This window comes from Erpetoichthys calabaricus, chromosome 18 (assembly GCF_900747795.2).
Source record: "Erpetoichthys calabaricus chromosome 18, fErpCal1.3, whole genome shotgun sequence".
In the NCBI taxonomy this organism is placed as follows: Eukaryota; Metazoa; Chordata; class Cladistia; order Polypteriformes; family Polypteridae; genus Erpetoichthys; species Erpetoichthys calabaricus.
Window position 1 is genome coordinate 4,696,503 of NC_041411.2, and position 26,359 is coordinate 4,722,861.

At 44.8% G+C, this 26,359-nt stretch overlaps 1 protein-coding gene across 3 annotated transcripts in view; it reads left to right on the top strand.

Moving 5' to 3' along the window:
* smtnb (smoothelin b) overlaps positions 1-26,359 on the top strand; it is a 144,477-nt gene that overhangs the window by 41,714 nt on the left and 76,404 nt on the right. For all 3 annotated transcript variants that reach the window (XM_051921134.1, XM_028825392.2, XM_051921135.1), the window contains exons 2-3: positions 16,337-16,497; positions 19,322-19,415. In XM_051921134.1, the coding sequence (XP_051777094.1) occupies positions 16,337-16,497; positions 19,322-19,415 (255 nt within the window). The remainder of the gene's footprint in view (positions 1-16,336; positions 16,498-19,321; positions 19,416-26,359) is intronic.

Genomic DNA, 26,359 nt, shown 5'->3' on the forward strand with positions numbered 1-26,359 from the left:
CACTCTGACCACCTGGGCCAGGTAAGGAGCTTTGGTCCATCCCTGCTGGGGCGTCCACATATTCACTCAGAGGTTGCCTGCCTCTCTGGTTAGACCTTTATCATGGTGTGGCCTGCCAGCCAGGTAATGAATCGTGCACCATCCCGGTCCGGACACTAGCCCGTGCCTGCCCATAAGCTCCAGTAAGGTTCACTTGGTGTAGGTTGTTGTTGCCTGTAGAACATAAACAGAGAATGAACCCTTGGTTTTTTCTTCACGTGATAGATACAGAGGCGTCTCATTACGACTCAGTCCCAAGAGTTCAAGGGGCGTGTCCAGGAGGCCGGATGTTGTCAGTCTGTCTGTCAATCATCCATTCTGCAAGGGAGGAAAAGGGAACGCATTAAGTGGCAGCGCCAACCCCTGGCTTGGAGTGTCATTACCAGTCGATGAGCCCCAATGCTCACTTGTGTGACAACTTGGGCAAACGTTCATTGAATTCCAGACTTTGGTAAAAAGTCTGAAGAGTTAAGCGTGTGAAGAGTTATTTAATTGAAGGGGTTGACTACGCTTGTTTTGTGCTGGCAGGTGAGCAACAGCCATTACTAAACCAGGGAGCTTTGCATCCCTAATGCAGGGAATCGTTCCAAGTGATGTCAATCTTCAGCTGAAAGTGCGTTTTTTTTTTTGACAACGCCCGTAATCAAAGGGTTCCTGTGTAAGGGAATATCTGGGAAAACTTGGCAGGAGTGAGCGCCATTCAGAGGCACCCAAGTGTTAGCAGTCGGGCGGGCGTCGGCTGGCAGAGCTGAGGAAGCTGGTAGTCCTTTGCTGACAGATGGTGCTTACTGTGTTAGGGAGTCTACTTGGGGAGCATACGTTACATTTTTGTACAACAGCAATATGTTATGTCGGGCATTTTTTATGGTGTATTTGGATTTTTTTTTTTTGTTTAAATGTATTGAATTGAATTTGTTCAGAAGAGCAGCGCTAGTCAGTCATCCTGTGCTGCGCACAAGAAATCTGTTCACAGCTCGCCTTTTCTCCACAATTGCATGCCCAGCAGTAAACCACGACCCCAAACTAAGCCACGCCCAGCATCAGGCCCCACCCATATAGTAGTGGTGTCTGTCATCTGAAGACCTTCTCTGTGTTCTAGCACAAAAGTAAGCCACGCCCAGCATTAGACCACACCCATTTAGTAGTGGTGCCTATCATCTGAAGACCACCTGTGAGTTCTCCTAGCACAAAAGTAAGCCATGCCCAGCATCAGGACACACCCATACAGTAGTGGTGTCTATTGTCTGAAGACCTTTTCTGTGTCTCGATGCATGCTCAATAATCCAGGTAAGGAAATCCTAGAAATTTGATTCTGTTCATCTGGACAAAGTTTTTAAGTGGGAGAAATATTTCGAGACTTATCCAAGTCTCTTCCTCAGGCTCAATTGACTGCAGGTTTCCCCAACCTTATAAATAGTACCTTTGCTTAATCCCAGAGACTAGCACCATTGACAAAGGGCCAGTTGATCAGTGATATGCAAATTGTCCACTGATTAGTAGACGTGTGAACCATTTATAGAGGGTTGAGGAATGGCTGCAATCACAGCATTGTAAGATGGCGACAGATGTACCCTCCTTTAAAGATGAAGAGGTGCACAACCTGGACAGGGAGGAGCGCTGGTTTGAGAGAGGAATCAAGGAGGCCATTTACGTGAAAAAGGAACGACCATCTCTGAACAGAGGAGGGGGCCTAAGGGTACATCTGTCGCCATCTTACAATGCTGTGATTGCAGCCATTCCTCAACCCTCTATGAATGGTTCACACGTCTACTAATCAGTGGACAATTTGCATATCACTGATCAACTGGCCCTTTGTCAATGGTGCTAGTCTCTGTGATTAAGCAAAGGTACTGTTTATAAGGTTGGGGAAACCTGCAGTCAATTGAGACTGAGGAAGAGACTTGGATAAGTCTCGAAATATTTCTCCCACTTAAAAACTTTGTCCAGATGAACAGAATCAAATTTCTAGGACCTTTTCTGTGTGTTCTAGCACAAAACTAAGCCACGCCCAGCATCAGGCCTCACCCATATAGTAGTGGTGTCTGTCACTTGAAGACCTTCTCTGTGTTCTAGCACAAAACTAAGCCACGCCCAGCATTAGACCACACCCATATAGTAGTCACATCTAACGTCTGAAGACCTTCTCTGTGTGTTTTCATAGCAGCTGCTACTGTAGAGGACCTTTCTTCTGTGTAAGGCATGGCTGGCTTTTTTTGGAATGGCTGATGCAAAAGCAGACCCCATCCTCGCTGTGAGAGATCAGGTCAGATCAGGGGGATAGAAAGTCTGTCTGGGGAGGTGTGGGTGCCATAGTGGCTGTAAGATGTTGCTCCAACTTGACTGGTGCATTAAATAATGGGGAGTTGAGGTTCTGCAAACATGCATCATCATCATCATCATCATCATCATCTTCTTCTGTCTTCAGCCCACCTGCTTGATGGGTTTGTTTTGTTTTCCCTGCCTAATGATGGCCTGGACCTCCTATTGAGAGTTCACAGCACAGGTTCCAAATGCAGACTCCACACCTGGAGTCAACTGCAGACTGTCTACCTGCTTCATAGTTAATGAAAGAATGAGAGCACAGCTTGTCGGTCAAATGTCCAAATACTTTCGAGCCCCTGGGGGGAAAACTAGGGTGGGAAAAATGGCTGTCATTCCAAAATAGCTCATATGATAGTTGTATTGAAAATTGTGTCACGTTCCAAATACTTCTGGACCTGACTCTAGTACACTGTATGACCAGTGACTCCAGTGTGCGGCACTGCACACCAGTGAATACCCCGTCTGCTGATGTTTAGTGAGTGTTAGGCAGACCCCCCAAGACGCCTTTGTTAAGGTCTTGTGACGTGCGTTTCTGCAGTACCTACAGTATCCCTGAAGGGTCTTATTTACGTTCAGGAAGCGGAGCGCTCATTGTCACTCCTCCCCTTTTTTACGGTCCTCTTCCGTTGTATTAAATCAGACCGTTGATGGTGAACACTCTGCGGCGTAAATGGAGACAAGTGAGCTGGGAGAGCTGCTGGCGGGTTATGGCTAACTAGCCACACTGAGCAATCCTCTCCAAAACCAGACTGACCAATCACAAAAGGGCAAACTGACCAGTCGGGTTACTCAGGGGAAGAATTTTAAAAAAAATGTGCCCTGTGGGTACTGTCGGCGCCTTTCCTCCGTGTCCGCGTTCCCGTAAAGTCTGCGTCTCGGACTCTCTCATTTCTTTCGAGGTTCCTTCCTCCCCTCCTGTCCGCTTTTTATAATTTACGTCTGTGAAGGCGGCGCTCGGCGTGCCTCCCACACCCTTACCGGCGTCCCTTAATGGGCGCTCGCTTTGTCAACTGCGTTCCCATAAAGCTCCTTTGTCGCTTCATCTCATCTGGTTAACTAGCCAGACTGAGCGATCTCGCCAAAGCCAGACCGACCAATCGCAACAAAGCAAACGGACCAATGGGATTACTCTGAAGGACTGGACACACCCACCCACACAGAGAGCTTAGTGTTGTGTTATTTCAGTAAACCAAGAGCCATTAAAATACGGAGAGTGCAACTGTTTAAGACTGAAAGTGGGGAGTCTGAACAGGCGAGACAGCCAGAGTGACTCAGACGGACCTCTGATTTGGAGTGGTCCCAGGGTGCCCCCCCCCCCCTTAAGTATGCAAATCCAAGTCATTTTACCTGCCTGTCCTTGAGTGCTTCAACACCACAAATTGAATTCTCATTAGGAGATCAAGTTGGAGCAAAAACCTGCAGCCCACCGGGACCGACTTTTTCAGACCCACGGGGGTGCTATGTAGCCACCCTTAAAGGGCAGTTCAGGGAGATGGTGAAGTGTGAATAGTAGAATGTGAAACTGAATGACCTGCAGGTCCAGGGGTCCCAGGGAAGAAGGTCTCCAATGACAATCCCGGCTTTGGACGGTTCATTTGTGGGACAAGTTGAGATGTCAACAAGCCCTCGTCTGGAGCGGTGGGACTGACGACATTCCTTTTGTTTCTGATAATTGTTCTCTTCTGCTGAGTTTTAAAATGCACATTCTTACCCACCGTGAACTTGAGGCACCTTTCATGCTTGCGTTCCATTTTAGGGGGCCGTTCAGTCGAGCTGCCCTTTGTGTCCCTTCTCTTCCCGTGAACTGCCGACCACGGGCATGTGTTTCCGTTATTAATATTTAATTAATAATAAAATTAATAAATAGATAAATAAAAAGTGCCGCCCTGTTTTTGCAGTGAATTTGAACGACTTGACACTTCGCTTGCTCACCCTTAGATCCCCGTGCTGTTTTGATTTGAACTTGTGAGCCGCGCATCGTCTGCTGCTTTCTCAGTCTGCCAACCAATAGGTGCCTTTCCAAAGAAAACATCTCAAAAGTCAGAATTTCGGTTGAACTCGGTGAATACAAAGACGGCAGTTGTGTGAGAATTTTTTTTTTTTTTTTTTTATTTGAGGTGTTGTGGTCCCTCCTTGAAGGAGTCAGTGTGGAATTTAAAATGATCTCGGCCAACGGCCGCCGACCGGACAAGCGTCTCCCTCTGAAAGGCGGCCTGTAGACTTTTTTTTTTTTTTTTTTTAACACTTTTATTCTGCATTTCAAACCTCCTCTTCGGCCAACCCAGTGCATTCAGATCCTGGAGTCCATCTAGGCAGGCGACTTCACAAGTCCCACCAGATCTTGGCTCCTTCACACACCCCCCTTTAACAGGATAAGATCAGAAATGTCTTGGGTCATTACAATTTAAATACAAACAATACAGCTTTCATTATCTAACTTAATAAAATGACAGGTGGCAGTCATTCCAACAGATGGCGCATCACAAACCAGAACTGCTTTTGTGGAGAAGCATCCAGCTGCAGTGCCACCCGTCATGGCAGGTTCATGATGGAAGTTGCTGTCTGCTACACGCTAACCGTACTATCGATACAAACTCTTAGGCTTGAGCTGCTCGTAATCTGATCTGTCTGTACTACCCTCTTTGTACACCCTAACGACACTTCAATTAGCGTCTCCACCGCACGCTGACCTCACAAACCCCTGACCTTAACTTACCCGTATCTGACTGTCACAGTGTGGCCCTCCTCAAAGTTGCTCAGGTCCTCACATTTTCCCAACCCTTCTACTTCTAGCACATCACCTTAAAGAAATGCATGCCACCCCATGACAGGCTCCGCTATGACGAGATAATCGATGGCGTTAACTTCACCTGTCAGTGGTTTAATGTGTGGGCTGATTGGGGTTTACTAGAATATTTTACATCGGCTGTGTGCCATCTGTTGGAATTGTGACTGCAATGCAGATGTCTCTGATATATGCCGTTTGGTATGCGATTTAATGTTTGTGATGTGCTGTCTGTTGGAGTAAAAATTGCAGTGCGTTTCACTATAAGGTTACAATACGGTAACCCGAGGCTGACACATTTTACTATACCACTACAGATATTTGTGATGCACCATTTGTTGGAATTATGAATGCAATGCAAATGTCTTTGTTATATATATATTTGGTATGGGATTTGTAAAAGCAGTGTTAATGTTTGTGATGCACCATCTGTTAGAATGACAAATGCAATGTATAGGTCTCTGTTCTATGCCATTTGATATGGGATTTTTAAAAGCAGTGTTAATGTTTGTGATGCGCCATCTGATGGAGTGACAGGTGCAATGCAGTTTTTACTACAAATGTTTATAATGTGCACTCTGATGGAATGACAAATGCAATGCATATGTCTGTGTTATATGCCATTTGGTATGGTATTTTTAAAAGCAGTGTATGTTTGTTATGTGCCATCTGTTAGAATAGCAAATGCAATGCATTTCATTACTAAAACATCTGTTGCGCTGTAGCTGGAATGACAAATGCAATGCATTGTATTAGTACAAATGTTTATGATGTGCCTACTGTTGGAATGACAACTGCAATGCCCACTGTATGCCTCTGTTATATGCCATTTGGTGTGGTATTTGCAAAAGCAATGTTACAGTGTGTGATGTTCCCTATGTTGGAATGGCAAATGCAGTGCATTTCATTACTAAAACATTTGATGCACCATCTGTTGGAATGACAAAATGCAATGCATTTTATTTCTACAAATGTTTGCGATGCTCCATCTGTTGGAATGTGATGTGCAATGCATATGTCTCTGTCAAATGCCATTTGGTATGGGATTTTTAAAGGCAGTGTTAATTTTTGTGATGTGCCATCTGTTGGAATAGCAAATGCAATGCTTTTCATTACTAAAACCATCTGTTGTGCTGTAGCTGGAATGACAAATGCAATGCAATGCATTGTATTAGTACAGATGTTTATGATGCGCCTACGGTTGGAATGACAACTGCAATGCACACTGTTATATGCCATTTGGTATGGGACTCACAAAAGCAATGTTAGTGTGTGATGATTGCAAATGCTGTGCATTTCATTAATAAAACAATTGATACGCCATGTGTTGGAATGACAAAATAGAATGCATTTTATTACTACAAATGTTTGTGATGCCCCATCTGTTGGAATGATGGATGCAATGTATTTTATTTCTAGAAATGTTTATGATGTGCTTTTGCCTTGTAGAATGACAGATACTTGGATGTTTATTAAGATGGGTTCTTGTTTCTTATTATTAATACAACAAACATCCATGTGGTTGTGATCATCCACGAACGTAAAATGGACACATGGTTAGAACGCTGGCTAAAATCAGCAGTGTGATTTACGCTGGGGAGCAGTGACTCAGAGCGTGTGTTTCAACAGAAGTCCTCATGAAAGGAGACCGTGACGTGCGTTGTGTGCAAGCGCTGATGCTCCTGGTCGGGCTGTGTGTAATTAATGTATCGTTCTCGGCTCCGTAGCGCGTCGTAAATTTTTCAAGCCGTTCATGGAAATGAGCGAGGGAGGGTCAAAGTCTTGGCGGCGGCGGCGCCCGTTGTGTGAATTATTAACTGCTGCCTCTGATGCGTATGGTTTTCGAGTTGAGACTCTTCCATTGTTTAGCCTGTTCAGATTTCTCACTCACTCACACCTACTGCTCTTATTTGTTCTGGCACACACACTCCAGAGGCTCGTTATCCGGGAGTGCAGTGTGAAGTGGCATTGATGCATTTGCAGCACCCGCTCAGATAGCCGAGTACAGAAGCGGGACGGCCATTCCCGACTGACCTTGAGGATCGGGCGCGTGCGCGCGCTTGGCGGTTGCTCTCCAGATGAGACCTGGGAGTGCCTTTGCTTGTTTAACGGCTTCTGTCGACTACACCACACCTGTCTGAGCGCTCGGCAAGCCAGGAACCTCCTGAGATAACATCTGTAGGAGGCGACTTGGGAATAAAAGCAAACCCCAGCGGCAGTGGAAAGACTTCCAGGAAACTGCGGCGTGTGTTTGACAGAACTGCCATTCTGTGAAAAGAGAAATCTCACGGGTGGCGCCCTGGCCGTCTTCAAGGCCGAAAGCTGTGCGCGCCGCCGCTGTGAACGACTGCTGCGTTTTGCGTTGTAAATTCTTGGATCCTGTGCGTGTTTTTTTTTTTTTTTTTTTTTTTTAATAACAGACACCACCGCTATCATCCAAAACTGTTAAACTATTTGGTGACTCTTTAGCATTTTTTTAAACTTTAAGGACAAATAATAAGATTTGTGTTTTGCACATTATGACAAATGTTCCATTTTTTTTGAATACCATTCACAATGTCACATATCTGATCATTTTTTCCAAAGTCAATTTAAGTGTCAGGGGTAACGTTTTTTTGCGTGTAGTGTCTTCTTTGTGGAAGTCCTTTTGAACTATTTAGTCATGCATCCCCCTTAACCTCCTTAGCAATGACCCCAAGTGCGACCCAGGCTTCGCATTCCAAGCAAGTCCGGTTAAGCCCGAGTCCGACTCCAGGGGACACCTCACAGTGTTGAGTGTGAATGACGCCGAGGGTGGAACTCTGCTGCCATCTAGTGGATGAGATAACATCATCCTGCAAAAACAAATCATGAAAGTTTCTATGTGCTCTGCCACTCTAAGGTGGCTCATCAATATTCATGATTGGGGCGGAGTCTCCAACTAAAAAACACAGTGGCAAGCAAGAAGCCGCGAAAGGCCATTGCAGAACGAATGGAAACTGAACCATCGCTTGAATCGGGTGACTGTGGTGGTGATGTGGTCACACAAAATGAAACTGATGCATGATAGGATTTGTTTTTTCCTGGGATAAACATGACACTTAGTGTCTGTATGTCTGTGTGCTCATCTGTTTGCTGTGTCACTGTCATTTCAACAGATGGTGCATCACAAACAATTTGTAGCATTAAAATGCATTGCACTCGTCATTCCAACAGATGTTGCATCACACAAATTATTAGTAATAAAATGCATTGCGTTTGTCATTCCAACAGGTGGTGCATCCCATACAGTAACACTGCTTTTACAAAATTCATACCAAATGACACATAACAGAGATCATTTCATTTGTCATTCCAACAGATGGTGTGTCACAAACAATAGCTCCACTTTTATGAATTCCCATACCAAATTGCATAGATCAGAGACCGCTGCATTGCATTTGTTATTTTCAGAGATGGCACATCACAAATATTTGTAGTAATGCTTTTTCTTAAAACACATGTTTGTGATGCACCATCTGTTGGAATGTCAAATGCAGTGCATTTTATAACTAGATGCCTTTCAAAATGCATTAGTAGTACTAGGGTGTTGTACCGTGTTAGCCATTATGAATGTAGAGAAAAGCCAAGCAAAATGACACCTTTTATTGGCTAACTAAAAAGATTACAATATGCAAGCTTTCGAGGCAACTCGGGCCCCTTCTTCAGGCAAGAAGAAAATGCATTTCAGTAAATGATGCACCACAAAAGATAACACAGTCCAACTAAATAAAAGGAGACGCATCTGTGCGTCTGTCTGATTTTTGCTATGGCACTGTCATTCCATAAGAATGCACATCACAAACATTTTTTAGTTGTTGAAATGACCTGCAATTTGGCATTCCAATAGATGGTACATCACATACATTTGTTGCAGTGCTTTTAATTGGTGCAAATGTCTTAGAGTGTAGCACAGCTGGTGCTCTCTTGGAGGAAGACTCCATTTGCCTTCGCGGCCTTCAGTCTGCACTGTATCTGTCTGTCATATAGTGCCTTTCATATCCATCTATGTATCATGTAGTGCGTTTCACATCCTAAGTATCCATCACTCTGTTATATAGTGCCTTTCAAATCTATCCATTTATCATTTAAGTGCCTTTACTATCAATCTTACTTTTATATTTATTTTATAGTGCCTTTCACATCCTATCTATCTATGTATAATATAGTACAACCTTTTCTAACTATCCATCACTGTTATATAGTGCCTTTCACATCCCCTCTATTTATTTTATGGTGCCTTTCACATCCCCTCTGTTTATTTTATAGTGCCTTTCACATCCCCTCTATTTAATTTATAGTGCCTTTCACATCCCCTCTATTTTATAGTGCCTTTCATAGCCCATCTATTTAATGTATAGTGCCTTTCACATCCCCTCTATTTATTTTATGGTGCCTTTCACATCCCCTCTGTTTGATTTATAGTGCCTTTCACATCCCCTCTATTTTATAGTGCCTTTCATAGCCCATCTATTTAATGTATAGTGCCTTTCACATCCCCTCTATTTTATAGTGCCTTTCATAGCCCATCTATTTAATGTATAGTGCCTTTCACATCCCCTCTATTTAATTTATAGTGACTTTCATAGTCCATCCATTTATTTTATAGTGCCTTTCACATCCCCTCTATTTAATTTATAGTGACTTTCATAGTCCATCCATTTATTTTATAGTGCCTTTCACATCCCATCTATTTAATTTATAGTGCCTTTCACATCCCCTCTATTTTATAGTGCCTTTCATAGTCCATCCATTTATTTTATAATGCCTTTCACATCCCCTCTATTTAATTTATAGTGCCTTTCATAGTCCATCCATTTATTTTATAATGCCTTTCACATCCCCTCTATTTAATTTATAGTGACTTTCATAGTCCATCCATTTATTTTATAGTGCCTTTCACATCCCCTCTATTTAATTTATAGTGCCTTTCATATCCCCTCTATTTATTTTCTAGTGCAATTCACGTCCCCTCTGTCTGTTATAAAGAGCCTTGTCTGTCTGTCTGTCTGTGGTGTAACAAGATGCCTTTGGGTTAGATTTCCTGTAAGTGAGCTCTGCTTCATTCTTTCTTTTTAAAATGTGATGCCACTGATGTTTGTGCGACCCACCACATGATGAACCATCTGGAAGTGCAGCGGGTGGCCCCTCAGCCCCCCACTGGAACAGTTTCAGGTTTTTTTTTTGTTTTTTTTTAATGGAGGCTGGAGTGCCAGTCCTGCTGCCAACCCCCAAGTTTTGCCTTGTAAGTTGGAGGACCTGCTGGCAGATTAACCTCCTCCTCCTCATCCTCCTTCTCCTCTCCTTCTTTCTAAGAAACTTCACATTTGCTCTTCTCAGGACTTCACTCGCCGCACGGCAAACCCAAGAAACCTGCTGACACAAATCTCTGAGTTGAGGAATTTCTTGAGAGAGACGAGTGTGTGACTTGAGGCGCTCTGTCTTGGCAAGAAGCCTCCAAGCTGCAGAAGAGTCCTTTAATGAGTATTTAAGTGGTGTGCAGAATGTGACAGGAGATCTGTGACCTGAAGACACACACACACACACACACACACACACACACACTTGGAGAGAGGCACTGATTCACACTCTTTGGAAATGCCTCTGCTTACAGGTGGTTGTTGTGGTTAACGTCTTTCATATTTTGCCCTCACAGTTAATTGCCAACTGTCAGAATCTCAGTTCTGTTGTAGTCCAAACCCCCCCCCCCGAACCCCCTCAACATCCTTGCGTATTCCGGGTCTCCCTTAACGCACATGTCTTATAAAGTCAGACTCTTGACGTCGTGTTCTTGGATTTGTCTTTTTGTGAGAAGGCTGTTGAGGTGTGTGCTGCATTTTTTTTGGAAGAAATGTTTCTGCTCCCCCGAGAGCGCCTGTTTCTGTCGTAGGAGCTCCTCGTACCGCTGAATGTTGGCAGATGTCTGCCACTTTTATTTTCTCTTCCCTTTTATAGTAAAAAAAAAAAAAAAAAAGAAAAAAACCCCTCCATGTTCTTTGCCCTTCTCTCCCCAGGGCTATTTTTTTTTTTTCTTTCTTTTTTCATTTCTTGCCTCTGCACTCCGGCTGACCTCCTTGCTAACCACTCTGTGTGTCGACAGCTTGAGGCCATTAGCTGCTGGTAGGCTGATGCCAACAAAATGTCCAGCTGTGAAGCTCTGCTTATGGAAATTCTCTTTATTGTTGTTATCATCATGTAGTCCTGGTGCTCCCCGTTTACGTGACATGAACGTTACCCAGTGACCTAAGATGAAGACTGGACACCTTCACGTGGGTCTCTTCAGCCACTGGTCCGACTTTGTGTTGCTCACGGGGTCCTGAATGAGGCACATGACCTGCATTGTGAGGAGGCGTTGATTACAGCACTTACGGGCATGTGGCGCCATTACCCGAGGGTGATCCGGCTCAGAGGATCCTCCAGAGCAGGCCAAGGGGACGCACACCTAACACCAGGCTGCAGCAGATAGAGGGTCATTATGGAGGGTGGGACTGGACTGGGTGTCTGCCTGGGGGGGTTGCCAACCAGGATCATAATGTGTTTTATGATACGGTGGGTGCGCCAATGCATTGTACCAGTGTGTGCTCCCCATCCTGACCTGATTGTGCGCTTTGGTGAGGCCTGATCAGAGGTGAAAGTGCAGTGCAACATCTGTAGATCTGTTATATAGTGCCTTTCAAATATATCCATTTATCATATAAGTGCCTTTACTGTCAATCTATCTTTCAGTATGTAGTGCCTTTCACATCCTATCTATCCATGTATAATATAGTACCTTTTCTAACTATGCCATCACTGTTATAGAGTGTCTTTCATATCCCATCTATTTATTTTATATTGCCTTTCATATTTAATTTATAGTGCCTTTCATATCCCCGCTGTTTAATTTATAGTGTCTTTCATATTTATTTTATAGTGCCTTTCAGCTCCCCTCTATTTAATTTATAGTGCCTTTCATATTTATTTTATAGTGCCTTTCATATCCCCTATTTATTTTATAGTGCCTTTCATATTTAATTTATAGTGCCTTTCATATTTATTTTATAGTGCCTTTCATATCCCCGTATTTATTTTATAGTGCCTTTCATATCCCCTCTATTTAATTTATAGTGTCTTTCATATTTATTTTATAGTGCCTTTCATATCCCCTCTATTTAATTTATAGTGCCTTTCATATTTATTTTATAGTGCCTTTCATATCCCCCTATTTATTTTATAGTGCCTTTCATATTTAATTTATAGTGCCTTTCATATTTATTTTGTAGTGCCTTTTATATCCCCCTATTTATTTTATAGTGCCTTTCATATCCCCTCTATTTATTTTATTGTGCCTGGACTGCGTGTCTGCCTTTTTGCCAGCTGGCATCATGAGGTGTTTCATGGTGTGGTGGGTGCGCCAGTGTGCTGTACCAGTGTGTGGGCTCCCCATCCTGACCTGAGCTGACTGTGTGCTCTGGTAGGGCTGCTTTGGGTGAGGCCTGATCAGAGGTGGAAGTGCAGCGTAACACAAAGGAGATCCACGGGTCTGGTGGTGGTGGTGGTTGTTGTTGTTTAGCTCCTGTTTTGTCTGCTTTTCTTCCTAATTTAAGTGCTGCAAACTACGAGGACCCGCCAGACATGCAACAGTTCTTCAATAATTAAATGACCTCAATTCTGGAATGTAGTCAGACCCAGAAAGAGACATTTCTCGACCCTGTGCGCGTGTCGCCCTCCATCTACTGTGATGTAAACGGCAGTGTGGTGCGTTTTTGCAGGGCTGTGCTGGGTGAGGCCTCCTCAAGAGTGGAAGTGCAGAGCAACTCAAAGGAGGATCACAGGGTTGTTGTCGGATCGTCTGCTTTGTCGTCCTTCCTTCATAATTTAATCCCTGAGAATCCTAACGGCGTTTACGGCTACCACCCATCGAGGAGATTAAATCCACTCGGACTTGAAATGACAAATTCTCGCCTCAATAGAGTGGGCAGTGTGGATGGCGGATGGGGCGGCTGGCAAGTGTCAACAGGGTCATCATTGAAGAAACCACCTAAACTTTGGCTTACTTCCCTTCACCCCATTCTACAAATGTTACCCGGGCAGCGCCAGGTGCTTCCCTACTTTTACATAACTAAGCCTTAACCACTACGCCACGCCGACTGCCACAGATGTTCACGAGGGAGAAGCAGATCCGTGCCAAGGCAAGTGGCTCGAGTTGGTGTCGAGCTGCCCCCCCATTTCCCAGCACCTTAACTGTGGTGTTGTTAGGGGGCTTTTTAGGTATCGGGATTCTGTTGCAGCTGGCAAGCAGTTAAAACGGCAGGCCATTCAAAGCCCTCCTGGTATCTTCCCATTCCTGGAGGTTGTTTTAGACAGCGGGGGTGTTTGGACCGTGTTGGTGCACGACGGGCTGCTAGTTTTATAAAACCGTTTTGTGGGCCGCTTGTGTATATAACAATCCAAATTTAGATGGGTTTGTCATGCCAGCTGCCTCGGAGGAAGCTGATAATCTTTGCGGCTGCCCGCGACCCGTCTGGATACACACACATGAGTTAGCATCGAGTTTAAAATAAGACGTTGGGACTACATAGGAGTCGACAGGATGAGCTGCGCTCCTTCCTCCGACAGCGCTGAGAGGCGGATTTATCTTTTTTTCTTTTCCTTTTAAAAATTTTATTTATAGTCCAGTACCATCTTCCAAGTTTGTACCACGGAATTCTTACTTACACACTTATCGTTTCCGCTCTCCAGTTTTATTCGCCTTCCCTCTAAACTTTCTGCACGCCTTTTCTTAATTTGTTTCTTGAGTCGGTTGCTTTGCTGGCCAACACTTGACATTTTGCGCGGATGACGACGATCAAGAAGAGATGTAGTGTTTGTTTTTAATGGCCTTGCCAAACTGCACGTGCGGCGATTTTTGAACTTCGGTGGAATTGATCCCAATGTGGAATTTGTCGTCTTTAACACTAGAATTACCAGAGCCTACGAAAAAACTCGATCCGTCCCACCTTAAAATGCTTCGCACCTCTCCATCAGTGTCTTTTGTCCTATAAATGTGCCCATGAAGACAAGCAGTAAGCAGCCTGCAATCACATCCCCCACCGCCGCACAGTTTTCTCAGCTCAAGTCTGTTTACCTGCGTGTCAGTTGCTTAGAGTTGTATAGAGTGAGAAGTCAAGCAAAATGACTCCTTTTATAAATACTGTATCATTATTTGGAACACATGCATTTCATGTGTGTTCCGTGTCTACAACAATCTATGTAAACACATCGTTAAAACAGAAACGTTTGTCGAGTTTTAGTAATAATTGACAACATGTAGACGTGAAGCGTATAATGTGTGAAGCCTGAAGTCCAAATATCAAATAAATACTTTCACAAAAGGTACAAGTATAACAAAACAAGTGCACTTCTATTCAAGAATATAACTGCAGAAAAAGAACCCGCGTTAGGGTGCGACATTGACACGCCTTTGATACGACCGCTTCGGTGGCGCATTGGTATCAACTATTGACTGGTAATCAAAACTTCACGGGTTTAGTTTGAAACTAACCTTTCCAAGTATCATACATTTACACCGGCTGTTACAGACTGGAATCAAATGTATGTTTTTATTGTAAAATAGTAAGAATATGAGCAGCTCACATCTCAAAACGGACTCGTCTGGGGTCGAACCCATGACCTTTTGATTACCCGTCAGCAGTTCTTACCGTTACACCACAAAAGCGGTCATAGCAAAGGTGTGTCAATGTCGCACCCTAACGCTGGTTCTTTTTCTGCAGTTATATTCTTGAATAGAAGCGCACTTTTTTGTTATACTTGTACCTTTTGTGAAAGTGTTTATTTGATATTTGGACTTCAGGCTTCACACATTATACGCTTCATGTCTACATTTTGTCAATTATTAATAAAACTCGACAAATGTTTCTGTTTTAACAATGTGTTTACATAGATCGTTGTAGACATGGAACACACATGAAATGCACGCGTTCCAAATAACGATATACTGTAGTATTTATAAAAGGAGTCATTTTGCTTGACTTCACTCTATACAACTCTAAGCAACTGACACGCAGGTAAACAGACTTGAGCTGAGAAAACTGTGCGGCGGTGGGGGATGTGATTGCAGGCTGCTTGCTGCTTTATCGACACATTCACAAGACAAAAGACGCTGATGGAGTGGTGCGAAGCGGAAGTGATTTTAAGGTGGGACGGATCTACGAGTTTTTTCATAGGCTCTGGTAATTCTAGTGTTAAACCATACAGAATTCAAAACAAAAGCGGGGCAAGCGCTCTAATGGCAAAAAGAGCCAAATGCTTCACACGGCAGTTATAAATGCAAGAGGGGGGGATCACCACGGCACATTTTTCTTTGTTTTCCTATGACCGACAAGACAAGTTTCCCAGTCTTGGAGTCACATGATATGCTAATGGGGTCAGGAGAAAAGATTTAATAAATTGGTGGGGCGGGAAATTTAGGAAGTGAATGTCAATCTTTCAAAGAGCTGGGGGTCCACGAAAAGGCTCAGACCTCAAAATGGGGTCACAAAAAGAAAAAAGATCGGGAAGCTCCGAGGGTCACGTTGCCGTCTAAGAAACACGCACACCCAATTGAAAAGGGGGCAAATAAATGGTAAGGGGGGAATGTCACAAATTCTGCGGATTGTGTGACGCGCTGGTGAGGGGCGCATTGTCACCAGCAGTACAAGGAGGGCTGTATGGAGGAGACACTCTGCTTTAAGGTCGACAGAGGCGTTTTAAGGAATTGGCTCAAGTGGGGACACCTGTGCAAATTGTGTGCTGATTTACTTGAATTGCTGCCGAACATCTGGGGGTCCTCACCCCTTAGTCGTCCCATTCCTGAACCAAAACTTTACATTTACACCTCTGGCAGTTTGCTACTTACCTTCTCACCATTTTAGGTCATCCACTGTGTTTCAGCAGATTACATTTGAAGAACAATGGGGGGGTCGTAGAAGGTTTGACTGGCGGGGTACAAATGTAAGGAAAAGGTTTTAAATTTTTTTTTTTTTTTTTTAGCTAAATTCAATCAAATCAAGTGCTGCCCACCTTGGCTGAGTGAGTGGGAAAACTGCACAAGACCACGAGCCGCTGTAGTGTTTGTGTTTCTCTTCCCGGTTTATTCCCCCCCGACTGTTCTCTGATTGGCTCACTTGTCTTTGTCTTTCTCTTTCTTTACAGCTGGACGGCACCTCAGACCTCGACGAGAGGCGCTTGATCCGGGCTGCCATCCGTGATTTGCGCCGCTGCGAGATTGAGCGCATGGAGGCCACGCTGGCGTCGAAACGCTCACGTACGGAGAGGGACCACGAGCAGCTGGAGAACAAGGAGAACCACCTCCGGTGAGTCGCGGTCGGGGGGCACGCATGTCCGGAGCGAACGTGGAAAGTCAGCGGGCACTCTGTGGTTTATAACAGAGAGTAACAGCTGCCGTCCTGTTGGATGGGGTCTTGGGGAGCAGTGCGAGGGTCTGCTGCTGGGGTCTTGGGGAGTAGTGTGAGGGTCTGCTGGTGGGGAATTTGTAAAATAGTGTGGAGGGCTACTGGTGGGGAGTTTGTGGAACACTGTGAGGGTCTGATGCTGGGGTCTTGCAGAACAGTATGGAGGTCTGTTGGTGGGATCCTGTAGAACAGTATAGAGAGGTGTGCCATTCTGTGTCTGCATTGGCGGGCCGACTGTTGACAGTTTGCACCCTTGGAAATAAATCAAGTCTGACCATTGTTGCCACTGCTCTCTACCAAGTCTGTCTGTCTGTCTGTCTGTCACTGGGAACTACTGAGCACAACGCCAGAGACACTCTGGAGGAACAACAACAACCACAACAATTTGCTTCTTGTAGAGCTCAAAATGACACAGTGGGCTTTGACAGCCCCTTGCAGGGTGAAAAATAAAATGTAAGAAATCTTGGGAAAGTCAATTCAGAGCCGACTTTGGGGGTGCAGACAGAACTTGTGTAGGCCATCTTTGAACTGTTGGAGCCAAATGCCCTTCCTGTGGAGGGAGAGAGGAGACCACCTTTCACCGTCCTGTTTTCTGTCATAGACTTGAGCTTCTCTCTCTCTTAAATGTTCCTTAACTCTGCCCTGAGTGCCTGATTTCCAGAAACACCAGAAATGAATTCACAGGAGTGTCCTATCAGGGTGAGCGTCCTGTCATTGTCTAACCTGCAGGGGGTGCCAGAGTGCGCAAGGGGGTGCACAAGACAGGAGCAAACTCTGGACAGGCTGCCAGTGCATCTCGGGGTGGACACACACACATAAACTCATGCACACATTCACACACACATATATACACACAGTGTCAAACACACACACATACACACTCACGCAAACACACACACGCACACTCACTCAAACACACACACGCACACTCTCACATACACATATACACACTCACTCAAACACACACACACACACACATATACACACTCACTCACACACACACACATACACGGCCCAGTTTAGCATTGCCACTCCCCACCAGGTGCCAGCCCTGCATGTCCTGGATCTGTGGGAGGAAACCGACACGGCTAAGGTGAGAACAGAGAAGCTCCACACATGGGACTTGAACCCCGGCCTGCTTGTTACGAGGCAGCAGCACTCCCACCGCACTGCCGTGCCCCCCCATCCACCCCCTTATCTTGACCTCGACTTGCCCGGTGCATTACTTGTCTCTCTCTCTCTCTCTTTCTCTCTCTGCGTTTTCCCATCCTCTCCATGTCTGTTGATGCCATTGAGATCTTAAGAATGTGAACTGAAGCTTCCATTTTTAAGGACCTGTCCCCAGACGCTAGCCTCTCACAGCTCTGTTAATATTCCAAATCGTCTTGGAGAAATTTTAACTGTATACCCCCACTCACTTGCCTTGCTTCGTCTTTCAGTCAGTGCCCACTTTACCCGCTGAGGGTCACTGTTGCGACTGATGGCAGTCGAGTTTCATTTCGGCAGCACCGCAGACCCTTCACCAGGGTGTCAAGTGAGCTTCTGTGGCGTCGCTTCGGTCTGCAGAGTCCGTTCCCTGGGGGCCGCAGTGCCGGCAGGGTTTTTTTTTTTTTTTTCCATTGCCCATTCCTGCCAATAACGCTTTCCTTCTGCCCTGTCAGCTCATTCTTTTTTTTCCTTTCTGTGGATTTTCCAAATAATTTGTCGACTGAATTGGGGGAGTAATTCTCAGTCCCTCTTCCTTCCATTTAATTAAATGAAACCACACGGGTAGAAATGGACACAAGTGAGATGGAGGACAGCTGGTTTGTTTTGTCACGGCTTAGTAAGGAGCCCTTAGAAATGGAGGAAAGCGTCAGAGTAGGGCTAAAATAAGCAACTAAGGGTGGGGAATCCAAACATGTGACACAACGAAAAGCGTAGCTGGAGCAACGAGCGCATCAAAAGCCAGAAATGGAGCGATTTGAACTCCAACAGGGGTGACAAGTGGCACAAGTATGCGTCTTGTTGGACCCACTGGCCAATCAGCTGGCAGTATTTAAACTCCTTGACGTTCATCTCCACCGCGGTGAACTGTGGCATGTGGGCACCATCTAAGCGTCCCATGGCTGCCTCTGAAGACGTACCAGTAACTGTGTCTTAAGTGCATTTGCTTCCTGGACTGTAATGTGCCCGGTCTAATAACAGCTTAATAGACTTTATTTGTGACCACCAGGGGCACCTCAGAACCCCAAACCCCAGGCACAACTCAACCAGACAAAAAAAAATAAATAAAAAGTAGTTTAATATATAATAATTTAAATATCATCTTGACAGGCTTTACTCAGCCCAGCACAGTTAATAACACACAAGTGGACCCCTTCTGTCACCTTCGTCCTCCATGAGCGTCGTCTGCTGCCTCCTGACTCTGACCCACCGATGCAGCTGAGGTGGGGCCTTTTATGTCGGACTTCACCTCGACAGTAGCACTCCCCCTGGTGGCGCCTCATTTACCCCAACAGGGCTGCCTCTCAGGACTACAACTCCCAGCATGCCCTGTGCAGTTATAAACAAGAATTCCACCAGAGGGATGCTGCCACCCCAGAGAGCAGCTTCCACTCTGGCCTTCCATTATGGCCTCCCAACCGGGAACAGTACCAGCCTCCAGCCCGGCCGGGATGCCCGTCCATCCTTCCTCTCCAACACTTTCAGCCTGTAATCCGTTTTTTGTATTTTTTTTTTGTAGGCCACAGAAGCTATCCGGTGATAAGACCTCAGCAACGGACGGCCTGCTCGGACAGTTGCAGTGTATTCATGACATCGAGGAGCTTAATGACCTCGTAAGTAGTAATGGTTTTGTATTTGTACAGGATGAGTGCCTTGTGGTGAGATGGCCTTTACCAAGTGCAGCGGAGCAGGGCTTTGTGTCGGTGGCGTAACGCATTTCAAATCATTTTGGCTCATGTGGTGATTTATATGCAATAAATTGAATATTCAGAAGGGGTTCATGTCAGAGCTTTAGCGGGGTAACAGTGTCCTGAGCATTCAGAAATGGGCCTTGGAACATTCTCAGGTAGTTTGAACTCTGTAAATGCTGCTTTTATTAGCAATAGCTTTAGGAGAAGTGCGTTAAAAGCAAGGGACTATATATACATATGTAAAACATTGCAAAATGGCGACCGTCCAATCCTTCAAGTTTATGACGTCACTAGCTGTGCTACTTGGTCTAAGACAAGTTGAAATCAAAGAAATTCATGTAGACCTCAGGGTTAGGGTTTGCAGTGCACCAAGCAGTGTGTCTGTCTCTGTTATATGCCCTTTGGTAGGGGATTGATAAAAGCAGCCTTAATGTTTGTGATGTGCCATCTGTTGGAATGACACACGTAAGGCATTTTACTACTACACATGTTTGCAATGCGCCATCTGTTGGAATGACGCATACAATGCATTTTGTTACTGCAATTGGTTGTGATGCGCCATCTGTTGGAATGACACATGTGAGGCATTCTATCACAACAAATGTGTGTTATGTGCCATCTGTTGGAGTGGTACTTGCAAAGAATTTTAGTTCTACAAATGTCTGTGATGCTCCATCTGTCGGAATGACACGTGCGATACACTTTATTACTACAAATGTTTGTGGTGTGCCTTCTGTTGGAGTGACACATGTGATGCATTTTATTAAATGTTTGTGATGCACCATCTGTTGGAATGACATGAGCAATGCATTTTATTACTACAGATGTTTGTGATGTGCCTTCTGTTGGAATGATATGTGATGCATTTTATTACTACAAATGTTTACAATGCACCATATGTTGGAATGGCACATGCAACAACTTTTTAGTACTACAAATGTTTGTGATGCGCCATCTGTTGGAATGGCGCGTGCGATGCATTTTATTACTACAAATGTTCTGTTGGAATGGCACATGCGATGCATTGTCTTACTACAAATGTTTGATGTGTTGTCTGTTGGAATGGCACAGGCAATGCATTTATCTCTGTTATATGCCATTTGTTGTGGGATTCATAAAATCGGTTTTAATGTTTGTGATGCACCATCTAAACCTTTAATGAAGAACACTAAGTGAAGTCAAACTTTCGAAGAATCCATAAGCAACTTGGTTATCCACAATCTGTGTGACAACTTTTATCGGTCCCCCATCCCCTCCATAAAAGATGACCCAAATCCGGATTTGTCCGTCAGCCTGCCAGATAATGAAGTGTGATTCATCACTCCACGTGTCCACTGCTCCAGAGCCCCATGGCGGGAGTTGTGTTTACCCCGCCCCCCACTCCCCCCGCTCCGGGTGACACTTGGCACTGCGCATGCTGCAGTGACACCCCTCTCATGAAGCTCCTGTCGCACAGCTGACGTCATCCAGAGGCGGTTTGGCCCTCTGTTAAGTGACAGAGGTGAGGTCATTTGTTTCCAACACTTGGTGGCCCCACTCTGAGTTTGCCTGGTTGTACCACTTTGTGGCTGATCTCTCATTATTCCTCGACTCATCCACTTCACAATAGCAGCACTTGGGAGTCGACTGGGCAGCCGAGCCGAAGGTTCACATGCTGACTATGACAGTGTGCTGTTAACAATAGAGGCAGCTGCCACACCCGAGCTCAGTCATTTGGGGGGCTGTCTGCTCGCTGATGGGCAGAGAGGTGTAGGGATGAAGGCTTTGGACTCTGAGGTTGTGGGTTCAGATCCCACTCCTGACACCAGTGAGTCACCCTGAGCAAGTCACTTCACCTGCCAGCGCTCCAGTTGGAAAACCAAAAAGAAATGAAAGCAGTTCTGTCATACATGTTGGACAAAGGCGTCAGCCAAGTCAGGAAATGCAAATCTGATTGCAAAGCTATTGTTCTGGAGAGAGAGACACGTGTGCTGAGTAGAGTGGAGTTGGAGCAGACAGAGGTGGACCTTCCCAGACCACCCCCAGAGCTCCTGCCAGTTGCCTTCTCTTGCCACACGGGGGAGCCGTTGCCTTCAGTTTTCATTTTTTCGGCCCGAGGGACCCTTTTTCATTTGTTGGATATTTTTAAAGGGGAGTTGGAGCCTGTCGAGATGATTCTCTGAAAGTTTGCTGATAATTTGCATTTGTGCTTTTCAATGCAGTATTGTAATTGCTCAAGACTCCACACATTACTTTAGTGACTTGAAAATTTTAAATCTGACTTTTTTTTTTAACCATAACCCTAATTCTACCTCGCCCTCAACAAAATAAAGAGATGACCCGGAAACACAGCCTGATCGCTTCCGGTGGGCAGAACCATCCACACTGGAAGAAAATGCTGCAAAGTAAATATGTGGCATAGAGGGGAGTCAACTTGAGACGGGCGCCACATGATCTTGGCGTTTCATGTCGTAGTTGTTGGTGTCACGTGTTCATCCAGCTGTCCCTCCAAACTCTGCTGGAAGACGTCACTCGGGCTTAGTGACCTGAGCCCCCTCCTGTTACTTCCTGTTTAATTAGAACCGTTCCATTAGCCTTACTTAGGTAAACTGTTCTGTTTATTGCTGGTTTCCTGTCCATTTTTGGGTGACGTTTTCCGTAGGAATCTCAAACTATTTACACAATTTCTTTTTATTTCTAATAGAAAATGAGTCTTCTCTGTTTTGGGTTCAAACATCCAATGCCGTAAATTCCTCTGTTTTTCTAACAAAGTACAGATACACACCGAATGACATGCAATGCCCGACCGTGTATACGTCCTCGGGAGAGCCTAATATGGAGAGCTTGCTAATGATGGGCATTTAGGGGCAAATCCCTCGCGTCACGATGACGATCGCTGTATTTAGTCATTAGAGTGGCACGGGTCAAACACAGGTGAAAGATGGGACACCAGCCGGTTTTAATTTGTCCTAATCTCAACGACAGGAACCCCGGGCTGTGTTTTTAGGGTCTTATCAGGCAACGGAGGCTCGCAAAAGACGCCTCCATTCCCAGAAGGGGTGGTGCAAAGCGGCCTCACTGGGCGGGTTTTTCTTTAACGGGGAGAGAAGGAGGAGAAGAGAGCGACAGCGACAGCGCCCCCTGTCATCCTGGCGGGTTATTACATCCCAGGATCGAGTCAAGCCCCTTGTGGAGATCCTCTGACGCACACACATGTGACAGCGGGTACACCACAGCACCCCATAGAGTCTTGTCAATAATATGGCAAGTTGCATAACGTCCCATTTCACAGAACTTGTCGTGGACGGTAAGCGGTGCGTGTCGGTGTTCTAACGGTCGTGTCGGGATTGTTTTGACATTTATCCCCCTTTTGTGTCTCTTGGGTGTCTTCCATCCCCCAAACAGCAGTCTGTGTGTCCTCCATGTCTCCTAGGCCTAGTGCTTTTCTTCATTTTATGAGAAGCGTTTCTGGTTTGCCCTTTCCTTTCTCTCTTCCTCTTCTTCTGATGGTGTCTCGAAGTGTGTTTGTATATGAGAGAGAACGGGGGCTACAGCAGGGTCTCCTAGGCCGGCTACTGCTCTTCTGTTTCATTTTTTTCTCCCCCGGCTGGTGTTTTTAAATTCATTTTTACTTTTATTCTGTTCACGTTTGATTATTTTATTTATCTGTTAACAAATGCCGCCCACAAAGGGTGACCCGCCGAAGTTCGCCACCTACCAAGGCTGAGGTAAAAAGGATCGGTAAGGCCAACCATCCTCAATATACTTTGTCCTTCCGCACCCCTCTACAAGAAAACCCTTAATAAAAACATAAAGAAACAAAGCCTGGGGAAGTTCCTAACACCCCTGCCTCAAATCTCAGTTTTATGTTCAATTTCTGTCCAAAGTAACTCCTCCCATTCTTCATGCCTTTCAGTCCTATTAAAGGCTCCAAAACCGGTGTCCACAGATAGACAGACCAGAAATGGCCGCTGCACAGACTGGAAAACCGCATTGTCCCGTTTTAGTATCCCACACAAGAACCAAAAGCAACGGCTCCTGCAAAGCAGAAATTCAACTCACGAGAAGGTAGTTTAGGGGGAGCAAGTTCCACCTGGTGGGACGCTGCTGCCAGAAATGACACATCCTTCTGGAAAGCTCAGGCTTTTATGAAGGTGTTACCGGGAAGGGGTGGAGTCAGCTGCCCACGCTGGGCGGAGTTTCAGCACTGTAGGGAGAGTAAGGCAATGACACTGTTGGCAATGGCGCCCCCTCACGTCCCGGTGGGTTATTACATAACTCGACAGAGCCTGTATGGCGGTCCTGTAAGGTGTGTGTGTGACAAGAGATGGATCTTTATTTGGTCTCTTGGGAGTTTCGCTTTTTACCGACGCTCATTACATAAATAAATAGAAAGATATATACTCTGTGTGTGTGTGTGTGTGTGTGTGTGTGTGTGTGTGTGTGTGTGTGTGTGTGTGTGTGTGTGTGTGTGTGTGTGTTCATATTGCCATTGGTATAAAAGACCCCCAGTCACGTTTCCTGACACACTTCTGCTGAATAATTTGAAAGTCATCCGTGTTGGTGTGTCGCAGAGAGTGGATGTGCTGCCTTGTTCATATATATATATATATATATATATATATATATATACAGTGGGTATAGAAAAGAATCCCCCCTTTGAAATATTCCCATTTTTTTGCTTTACAGCCTTAAATGAACACACACACAAACTAATATTTCTTCCCAGCTTTACTTACTCAATGCCACCTCTAATACCCAAGTGAACGATATCACAGCTACAGTTCAGAAAAATTATAAAAAATCAAAAACAAGACCTACTGAGATTAATAAAGGATCACCCCCCCATGTCATTTTGGTGACCCCCCTTTTACTTTAATGACAGTCTGTTGATTCTTCTCTATCAGCTTTGCACACCTAGATTGAGCCCACTCAATATTTGCCCCCCACTCTTCTTTACAGTTTAACTGTTCAAGTTCGGTCACATTGGATGTTGAGCGTCGGTGGTCTGCTATCTTCAGATCTTTCCACAGATTTTCACTGTGATTTAGCTCTGGGCTCTGACTGGCCACATGAGGACATTCACTTTCCTCTCCTTCAGCCACTCAATTTTGCTCTGTGCTTCGGGTTGTCGTCGTGTTGAGAGGTGAACATTCTGCCCATCTTCAACTTTCTGGCAGAGGGTAGAAGATTTTCCTCCAGAAGTTAACAGTATTTTGCCCCATCCATTTTTCCTTCTACCCTAACGAGAGTCCCAGGCCCCCCACAACAGGATGCTGCCCCCCATGCTTTACTGTAGGTATGGTGTGTTGTGGATGGTGAGCAGCATTGGTGGACCATTTGATATTGAGGTCAAATAGTTTGATTTTAGTCTCATCTGACCATAAGAACTTTATCCACTTGGCATCAAAATCTTCAAGGTGCATTCTGGCAAAGCTCAAACGAGCCTTAATGTGGCCTTTCTTGAGAAGTGCGACCCTCCTGAACAAGTCACAATGGTGGAGTGCTTGTCAAATTGTTATCACATGCACACAATGACCAGTCTTTGTCATCAAATCCTGTAACTCCTTCAAAGTGGCCATTGGCCTCTCAGTAGCCTCTCTTACCAGTTTCCTCTTTGCTCTTCCATCCAGTTTTGAGGGTCCTAGTCGTACCAAACACTTCTTTATGATGGACTTTACTGAGCTCCTTGGGATTGATAAAGCCTTTGAGATGTTTTGGTCTCCATCTCCTGCCTTATGTCTGCCTACAACTCTATCCTGAGATCTTTTGAAAGTGGCCTGCCACCCACAGTCAGTTGTGTGCTGTCAGTGGCACTGCCAAGGAAGGGAATGAATGGTCCAGGAACAGCTTCACTAATCACACTCATTACAACTGAGCACAGCCAGTAACCGCAATGGAAATGGGGGGCACTGACACATGATGGAGTTTAGGGGGGGGGGGGGGGGGGGTCCTTTATTAATCTCAGTAGGTCTTGTTTTTATTTTTTAAAAATTTTCTGAACTGTAGCTGTGAGATCTTTCACTTGGATGTTAGAGATGGCATTGAGTAAGTAAAGCTGGAACAAATATTAGTTTGTGTGTTTACAGTTAAGGCTGTAAAGGAAAAAAAATGGGAATATTTTCGAAGGGGGGGGATTCTTTTCTATACCCACTGTATGTATGTGTGTGTATATGTATATATATGTTTATATATGTATGTATATGTATATATGTGTGTGTGTATGCGTGTGTGTGTATGTATATATATAATATATATAATATATATATATATATATATATATATATATATATATATATATATATATATATATATATATAAAACTCTTATTTGTTACACAAGCCAAAAGTTGATGGCCCCTTCTTCACGCGAGGGTTTTTACGCTGAGGTCCTCCCAAGCTGACTACAGTTTGGTTTAGGAGGTTCCACAAATGGAAGTGAGCTGGACGTGTCAACATTAGAGCCAAGCCGTGAAACAGTTAAAAAGGGGGTCAAGTATTCTAAAGGAGGTCCGCTTAGCAAGGAGAGCCGCCGAGGGGAAGGCCAGGAGTTGTCGGGCCGCTCTTTACTTGACTCCACTTATTACATCCCACTTGTGTCCCCCCCCCCCCATTATAAATAAGCATTTTGAACAATAAATGAATTTAGCAAATAATGTGAATTATGAATGGCTCCAACGTTTACACATCTCCTGCTTAGGGTGCAAAAAGAAAAACACAAAAAGACCTTTGCATTGCTTATTGTATCTGCGTTCTTTAGCTTAACACGAGTCAGAACCCTAACCCTAACCCTAATTGAGAATTAAAAAGAAAGGGATCTAATACTTTGGAAAAAATAAAAGGTAGCATATTCTATACATATCTGGATTGTAAAAATGGAAGTGTGGC